Here is a 9,549-nt window from a genome sequence, read left to right as displayed (position 1 = left end):
AACATGTTAGCATGAAATGTCTTGCTCTTGCCATTTATGGTAATTATGTAATCCATTCCACCCTTCAGTGCCACAACTTTGTAAGGTCCTCTCCACTGCAATAAGAGTTTGTTGTGGGCAGTTGGCAATAAGAGCAATACCTGATCTCCTACCTTAAATTTCTTATCTTTAGCTTTCTTGTCATAGTAGTACTTATATCTGGCTTGTGACTTCCTTAAGTTCTCATGAGCAAGCTGGCAAGTCTCTTCTAACTTCTCCCTCATTTCAAAAACATATTGATATGTGGTGCAAACTTCTCCTCCTTTTCTCTATCCCACAGTTCCCTCAGATTACTGGTTGGTCCCCTGACTGTCCTTCCATATAACAGTTCAAAGGGTGAGAAACCAAGGGTTACCTGGGGCGCCTCACGGTACGCGAATAACACTGCCAGCAGGTACCTGTCCCAGGATGAGGGCTGTTCGGCACACTTCTTCTTGAGCATACTCTTTACGGTCCCGTTGAATTTTTCCACCAGGCCGTTTCCCATTGCATGGTATGGTGTCGTAGGAAGGCGCTTGATCGACAGTAGACGTCGAACCTCATCCATCATTCCTGAGGTGAACTGCGACCCTCTATCTGAAACCAGTTCTTCAGGTACTCCCACTCTGGAAAACATGGTCATTAGGGCCTCTGCTACTTGTTCAGTATTGATGTTGGGTAATGCTGTGGCTTCAGGATAACGGGTAGCATAGTCTACCAGTGTTAAAATATATTTGTTCCCATTCTCACTCCTAGGCTGTATGGGTCCTATAATATCTACGGCCACACGCTTGAACGGTATATCAATAATGGGCACTTCTTCTAATGGTACTTTCCCAACCTTACCCTTAGGTATAGTCTTTTGGCATATATCACATGACTGACAGTGTCGACGAACATCTTCTCCCATTCCTGGCCAGGTAAAATCTTGCTGAAGTCTTCCTAAAGTCTTACTAGCCCCAAGATGTCCTCCAAACATGCATTCGTGTCCTACTTTCGTTACTGCACTTCTTACTTTAGCGGGCAAGACTAGTTGTTTGAATTCTCGTTCATCACCATAATATATCTTATATAATAGTCCATTTTCCATAATTACCTTTGCCTTACCCTTCTTGTCTAACCACTTTCCATCCTGGGCCTTCTCAAACCATCGCTTCAGGGTGACGTCCTCTTCCTGTGCCTTCTTCATGTCGGCTGGAGTCATCCGTAGCTGGTCTGTTAGGTCAAAACTTCGTAGTGTCTGTCGTGGTCGGGGGGTGTGCTTCGCTGCTGCCCTGGTCACCACAGCACTGACAACCTTTTCCTTAAAAGGATCATTATCAACGAGCGGTGTAGCATCTGCAATGTTGCCAATTATGAGGTCATATATAGGAGTCTCCATGCACACAGCGACAGCTCTACCAGAGTAGTAAGGGGAGACTATGGTGATTTCAGCTAAGGGATACTTGCACACTTGGGAGTCTATCAGCTTAACTAAACAATGTTTCCCTGTTAAGCACTCCCGTGGTACTAAGCTTTTCCTCACTACCACTGTACTACAGTCTGTGTCTCGTAGTACCTCCACCTCCTTACCACACATAGTACCTCGTGTAGTTGGCATGGCTGCTAGTGCACTCACCACCTCTACAACATGTCCACAGCCCAATACTTCTGCATGCGCACATACATCCCTCTTTTTCTCTTTACTATCATTATATCTTGATTTGGTAGGGCAATCATAGGATTTATGGCCAACTTTGTTGCACTTATAACATTGCACCCCCTTACCAAAAGTTGTAGTGTAAGCAGACTTTCCTGCTCGTTTGAAGTCGCCGTCGTCCTTGGTTGCTTCCTGACCTTTGTGGGTGTGCTGGCTATTGGTCCGGGCGTTCTGGTACAATCCTCCGTGGGCGGTGGCATACCTCTCTGCCTTCTCTCTCATGTCATCGAAAGAAAGAGGCATTTTCTCACGAATATACATTTGTAAAGGTTTACCACACATTTTCAGAAATTGCTCCGAGATAAATAAGTTCGTTACACTCTCATAAGTCTTTTCACAGTGCTCTGATAGTTCAATCCACCGGTTAAGGAAGTTACGCAGGCGAGTTAAGTACTGAGCCACATTTTCACCACGTTGTGGACGAGCTGAACGAAACTTCTGTCTAAAACCTTCCTCTGTACATTCAAACCGAAGCAGTAATGCCTTTTAACCTTCTCATAATCTCCCACCTCATCTTGACCTAAACGAGAGTACACTTCTAAGGCAATTCCTTTTAAGTATGAACCCATAAGGACCGCCCATGATTCTTTTGGCCAACCGGCAGTCTTCGCAAACAACTCAAACCGGCGCAGATAGGCATCTATATCGTCGTTTTCATCATCGAACACTGGTAACTGCGGACCTTTCGCTCGAACACCAGGGGGTGCTGTATTAACAATAAGAGTCATGCCTATTCATTGCCTGTAGTCTAGCATACTCGAGCTGGAATTGTCTATCCTTTTCACGTTCACTGGCCTCTCGTTCACGTTCTTCACGTTCATGTTTACGTTCCCGCTCACGTTGTTCACGTTCATGTTTACGTTCCCGCTCACGTTCTTCACGTTCATGTTTACGTTCCCGCTCACGTTCTTCACGTTCATGTTTACGTTCCCGCTCACGTTCTTCACGTTCATGTTTACGTTCCCGCTCACGTTCTTCACGTTCATGTTTACGTTCCCGCTCACGTTCGCGTTCCTGATGTTCGCGTTCCTGATGTTCGCGTTCCTGATGTTCGCGTTCCTGATGTTCGCGTTCCTGATGTTCGCGTTCCTGATGTTCGCGTTCCTGATGTTCGCGTTCCTGATGTTCACGTTCCTGTTTCTGCCATTCACGTTCGCGCTCCTCACACTCCTGGATTTCTTTTGCGTGTGCAATTTCTCGTTCACGTGCTTCATGTTCACACTGTCGATCTTCACGTTCACGTTGTCGATCTTCACGTTCACGTTGTCGATCTTCACGTTCACGTGCTTGTTCTTCACGTATAAACGCGTGTAGTTGATCACCCTCATAACCTAATTCACGACCTAAATCTAGTAATTCTTTTGTAGACATAGTAAATAACAAATACTAAATTAGAACAACCAAAATAATACCTGCGTAAGCCTGGTCCTGTCACGGTCGCCAAATTGTCATAAAACTCTTAACCGAGCATTAATATGCTCCCCAGAAATATTATCAATAGAGTTTTATAAGGTTCTTTGCATCATTGCACACTAAATCCTTACTGACCAGGCAAACACAGGTATCATCAAACAAAGTAAAGTTTTCATATCTATATATTCAAAACAAATATTCACAATATTTACAAACAAATAAATTACTTGTCTTTAATGTCGGGTAACTTCAAACAAGCACTTCACCTCTGCCATTGTTAAAGGTACCTCAGACAATTAATAACCTCAAAGTTCGTTATTCTTATTACAAGTCAGTATACTTAAGCAGAAACAGCGTCTTAAATGCAGATTACAAGAATATCAAATAAATTTGTATATTAACGTTAAGTTAAAGTTAATAATGAAGGAATGATTGAGTCGGGAGTCACTGGAGCACAGCCGAGGCTCGGACCACCACACACCTTCCCGCCACCGACCGTAACCTTTCTGTTCCTCACTGACCGCAGCCATTAACTTACTAAATAAATTGAAATCATCACTGATTCACAGCACTGCAACAATTTCTCAAATAAATTCAATTGCACTCGATTCCAAAGTAGAATCACACGGAACGGTATACAGCTGCACTAGACACTCGTGGCGGTGGTGGTTAGTCCGAGCAAGGGCAGGGCTGCCAGGTGACTGCCGACTCTAAGCTGGTGAATCCCTCCTCACCTCCTATTGGGAAAATGAACTTAACTTTAATACCGACTCTAGAACTAGTGAAACATTGATGCATGAAAATGAATCTACATATCCAACAGTCACACGCTGGCTGTGACAGACTCATAATAACTCTCACTGCTGTGGCAGTGGAATGCAACAGTACATCAAAATCGAGACGAGCCCAGATCATAAGGTTGATTAAATTTGCCTGTTAGTAAGACCCGTAGGTGATACTAACGGTTGCCCGACTCCGCCACTAGGAGGCTATAATCGTGGAGTCATAGTTACTCCCGCCGTTTACCCGCGCTTGGTTGAATCTCTTCACTTTGACATTCAGAGCACTGGGCAGAAATCACATTGCGTCAACATCTCTCTCGGACCATCGCAATGCTTTGTTTTAATTAGACAGTCGGATTCCCCTTGTCCGTGCCAGTTCGGGCCTTCCTAAGCATCATTCCAAACCCGCTCGTATGTCAGGAGGTGTACAGTCCCACACTTAATCATAATTTTCCCTTTCACTACGGGTTCTATCATCCAGTGGAACTGTCAAAGTTTACGTGCCAGCTATGAGGAACTGTGTCATCTAGTTTCTCAATTTACTCCTTTATGCATGTGTATCCAGGAGACCATGGTTGGTGAGGCTGTTCCTCCTGGTCCTACTGGCTACAATGCTTTTTATTCTGATCCTCTGCCAGGCCAAGGTCGTCATGGAGGGACCGCTATCTTCCTCCACCAGGATATTCCATATGGTCATCTGGATATTTCTGGTCCTCTGCAGGCAGTTGCTGTCCAGATGTTTTTACGTCGGCAGTATACAGTTTGCAGTCTTTATCTTCCTCCCAGTGCTACTGTTGAAAGGGCGGATCTGGAACGCCTTATTCATGGCCTTCTTTCTCCCTTCCTATTACTAGGAGATATGAATGGACACCATCCACTATGGGGTAACAGTGAGGCCAACCCTCCGGGTGTAATGCTGGCCTCTGTAGTGGAACATGAGGAATTGGGCATTTTAAACTCCAATAAAATGACTTATTTCCATAGCCAGACAGGAACTTTTACTGCCATTGATTTGTCCTTATGTTCAGCTGATGCTGTTTTAGATTTTAACTGGGATGTGTTGCCAGACCTGTATGGCAGTGACCATTTTCCTTTACCCTTAACTGCTGGTGCAGGTGGACCTCAGCCACGTCTTCCTCGCTGGCTTCAGGATAAGGCTGACTGGCCACATTTCAGGGAATTAAGTTCCATTTCCCTTTCTGTCAATGAGTTTGGGTGTCTTACTGAGGCAGTGTCATATTTCAATAAAGTGTTGCACTCAGCAGCCCGATTATCTATTCCAAAAACGAAGGGCCAGTTTCCTAAACGTCCGGTTCCTTGGTGGAACTCTGAGTGCAGTTCCGCAGTGAGAGCCAAACGAGTCGCCTTCTTTTGACTTCGTCAACACCATGGGGATCCTCAGTATATGATGGCGTATCGGAGGGCATGAGCTCATATGAGGCGGGTTTTAAAGGAGGCCAGGCATTCATCCTGGAAGGGATGAACGCCTCCATCAATTCAAGGACTTCCATCACCCAGGTGTGGAACTGGGTAAGGAAAATTTCAGGGAAATTTACTGTTCCATCTCCTCCCGTTTTATCTGCAGCAGGTGGAACTGTGGCTGATCCATTTGCTGTTGCAGAGTTGCTTGCTGAACATTTTGCCAGTGTGTCACAGAGGAATGCAGATACGCCTTCGGCTTGCCACCGTCGGTGCCTAGAGTCTCGTGGTCTCAGTTTTGCCTCTGCTGGGGGAGAGCCTTACAATGTTCCATTTTCAATTTCTGAACTCCAGGCTGCTCTATCGCAGTGCCATGATTCCTCTCCTGGTTATGATGATATTCCTGATGCCTTTCTACGTCACCTGTCTGTTTTGCTTTTGTTTTTGCTTTCACTGTATAATAAGATCTGGTGTTCTGGGGAGTTTCCAGCTTTTTTTTTTTTTTTTTTTTTTTAATGTGAGGAAGAAGGAACCAAAGGCCATGAGCCCGCAGTAACAGTTCCCTCCAAGAGAAAAACAAAATACAATATAGAGCCAAATTCAAGATCCGATCATTTTGAGATGCCTGGACACACTGCGTTTGAAAGACTGGAGATCATAGGCAGCAGGAAATACAGACAGAGGGAGACAGTTCCAGAGTTGACCAGTTGCATAAATGAAAGACTGGGAGTAACGGTTAACTCTTGCATTAGAGAGTTGGACAGAAAAAGGATGAGAGTCTGCTGCCAGACGGGTGCTACGCGCCCGTCGTAGAGGTGGAGGAATGCAAGCAGACAGTTCAGAGGAGCAGTGACCATTAAAGTAGCGATAGAAAAGAGATAAAGATGCAACAGTGCGGCGAAGAGACAGAGGTTGAAGGGAGTCAGTAAGAGGAGGAGAGTTAATGAGACGAAAAGCCTTTGACTCCACCCTATTGAGAAGAGCTGTATGAGGGGAGCCTCCCCACACATGAGAGTTGTACTCCACACAGGGGTTGATAAAACCCCTGTATAGAGTCAACAATTGCGCAGGGGTAAAGAAAGAGCGGAGTCGGCTTAGCAGACCCAATCTCTTGGAAGCAGATTTTACAAGAGATGTAATATGATCTTTCCAAGAGAAGTCCCGAGTAAATGAAACCCCAAGCATGTTCAAGGATGATGTAGGATTAAGCTGAATATTATTAAACATTAGTGGGTATACCTGTGGAAGATTTTGTCGGGTTGATAGGTGTAACAACTGAGTCTTAGATGCATTAAAGACAACCATATTATTTTTACCCCAGTCAGAGATACGAGCCAAGTCAGACATTAGGTGTGCCATAGCCTCATCCCTTGTTTGTTGAAGGAACTGTTGAGATGGGCGTTGCGGGAACCGAATGGAAAGGTGAAGGGTGGAGTCATCAGCGTATGAGCGGATAGGGTTAGATGTACAGCTTAGAAGATCATTGATGAATAAAAGGAAGAGAGTTGGTGATAGGACAGAGCCCTGAGGAACACCGCTGTTGATAGATCTAGGAGAAGAACGATGGCCGTCTATAACAGCGGCTATAGAACGACCAGAAAGGAAGCTAGCGATGAAGGCACAGATAGAAGGATAGAAACCGTAGGAGGGCAGTTTGGAAATTAAAGATTTATGCCAGACTCGATCGAAAGCCTTTGAGATGTCAAGTGCAATGGCAAAGCTTTCGCCAAAGTCCCGAAAGGAAGATGACCAGGAGTCCGAAAGGTAGGTGAGAAGATCGCCAGTGGAGCGTCCCTGACGGAACCCATACTGACGATCGGAAAGAAGGTTGTGATAGGAAAGATGCCTTAAAATTTTTCTATTAAGAATTGACTCGAAAACTTTTGAAATACAGGACGTTAAAGCAATTGGACGATAGTTGGAGGGTTGGGAGTGGTCACCCTTCTTTGGGACTGGCTGAATGAGAGCAAACTTCCAGCAAGAAGGAAAGGTACAAGTTGACAGACAAAGACGAAAGAGTTTGCCTAGGCAGGGTGTAAGCACAGAAGCACAGTTCTTGAGAACAACAGGAGGGACCCCATCAGGCCCATATGCCTTGTTAGTACTGAGGCCAGTGATGGCAGAAAATACATCAACTGAAGAAATTTTAATGTCAGCCATGAGGAAGTCAGAGGGGGGAAGTGATGGAGGAACAGCACCGGAATCGTCTAAGGTAGAATAGGAGGAGAAAGTCTGTGCGAAGAGATCTGCTTTATCAGTAGAAGAAATAGCTACAGAACCATCAGAGTAGAAAAGAGGAGGGAAGGATGATGAGGTAAAGTTGTTAGAAAGATTTTTGGCGAGATGCCAGAAGGAGCGGGAAGAATTCGAGTTGGAGAGTTGAGAGCATTTAGTATGGATGAAATTATTTTTAGTAGAGCGAAGAACAGACTTAGCACGATTCCGGGCAGAAACGTAAAGATGATGTGATTCAGGGGTGGGTTGGCTCCGGTACCTTTTGTAGGCCCTCTCCTTGTTGCGGACAGCATTAGAACAAGCGTGATTAAACCAAGGCTTTCTTGCATTAGTCAAAGGATATGAGAAAGGAATGTATGCTTCCATGCCCGAGAGAATAACCTCCGTAATGCGCAAGGCACACTCAGATGGCTCACGGCCATGGAAGCAATAATCATTCCAGGGAAAATCAAAGAAGTACTGCCTGAGGGCCTCCCAGTCTGTGGTTCCAAAATGCCACAGACGACGTTTCCCTGGAGGGTCCACAGGCCGTACCAGAGTGATAGGACAGGTTAAGGTAATAAGGTTGTGATCGGAGGAGCCCAACGGAGAGAAAAGATTAACAGAGTAAGCAGTTGGGGTGTTGCTGTGGTTATCCCCATCCCCAAACCAGGTAAGGACCACCTACAGGCAACGAATTATCGGCCTTTTTCTCTAACGTCATGTATATGTAAAGTTCTGGAAAAGATGGTCAATGTTAGGCTTGTGTGGTTTTTGGAGAGAGAACTTATTATCCCCTACCCAGTATGATTTTTGAAAAACGCGATCTACCTCTGATGCACTGCTGATGTTGGAATCTTCTGTGTGTGAGGCTTTCTCCACTTATCAACACCAGGTCACAGTTTTCTTTGATCTGGAGAAGGCATATAACAGTGCTTGGCGTCATGGCATTTTACTTTCCCTTCATGAGTTTGGTCTTCGTGGGCGCTTGCCTATTTTTATCCAACAGTTTTTATCTAACCGTTTTTTAAGGGTCAGAGTGGGAGGAGTGCTTTCTAATGCCCGTGAACTAGAAGATGGAGTACCACAAGGGAGTATCCTAAGTGTTACTCTGCTGTAGCCGTTAACAGTGTAATCAGTGAACTTCCTGACGGTGTACGAGGATCATTATATGTCGATGACCTCTCAATTTCCTTCACCGCATCTAGAATGTCTCTGATAGAGAGGAAGTTGTGGCTTGCTCTTAATAGAATTTTTGACTGGGCAGAGTCTCACGGTTTTCGTTTTTCTTTAACAAAGACAGTGGCTATACATTTTTGTCGTCTTCGAGGGGTACACCCAGACCCAGACTTGTATCTCTATGGTAGGAGAATATCCTGTGTGGAAGAGACGCAGTTTCTGGGTCTTTTATTTGATAGACGACTAACCTGGGTTTCTCATATTCGTTCTGTTAAGGTGGCTTGTCTTAAAGATTTGAGTCTTTTGAAGGTTTTACCTCATACATCTTGGGGTGCTGACCATCAGACCTTGCTCCTCTTGCATAGGTCTCTTATTCTTCCTAAATTGAATATGGATGTTAGGTTTACTCCTCTGCAACAGGTGCACGTCTCCAGTTGTTAAATTCTGTGCATCATGCTGGTGTCCATCTGACAACTGGAGCATTCAGATCATCCCCAATTACAAGTTTGTTGGCAGATGCTGGTGTACTCCCCTTGGATTTGCAATGTCAGTTGCTAATGATGAGGTGTTCGTATTGTCTTCACCGCATTCCAGACTCAATTTCTTGTGCCATCGACTCCCAGGATTCCCAATCTTCTGTTTATGACACTCGTCCTAATTTCCCGAAGCCATTTGGTTACAGGGTCCGGTCTGTTTTGTTAGCCCTCTCTGTCCCGAGATTGGCAATTTGTCCACATCGGATCCCAAGGTGGGTTCTTGGCTACCCCCTTGTATGATGTTTTGTAGGTCCATTGTTGAAAAAAAGGACTCATTTCCCTCTCAGGT

The 9,549-nt window shown here is 45.0% G+C and overlaps 1 protein-coding gene across 1 annotated transcript; it reads right to left on the bottom strand.

Moving 5' to 3' along the window:
• Positions 1 to 259: 259 nt before the first annotated feature.
• On the bottom strand, positions 260 to 1,939 carry LOC145413174 (uncharacterized). The gene has a single exon (XM_080282900.1). The coding sequence runs from the start codon at positions 1,937 to 1,939 to the stop codon at positions 260 to 262; it is 1,680 nt and encodes a 559-aa protein (XP_080139026.1).
• Positions 1,940 to 9,549: the final 7,610 nt, after the last annotated feature.

Source organism: Coenobita brevimanus, chromosome 95, assembly GCF_032717465.1.
Source record: "Coenobita brevimanus isolate Jiangsu-jjx chromosome 95, ASM3271746v2, whole genome shotgun sequence".
In the NCBI taxonomy this organism is placed as follows: domain Eukaryota; kingdom Metazoa; phylum Arthropoda; class Malacostraca; order Decapoda; family Coenobitidae; genus Coenobita; species Coenobita brevimanus.
This window is presented reverse-complemented; position numbering and strand designations above follow the sequence as displayed.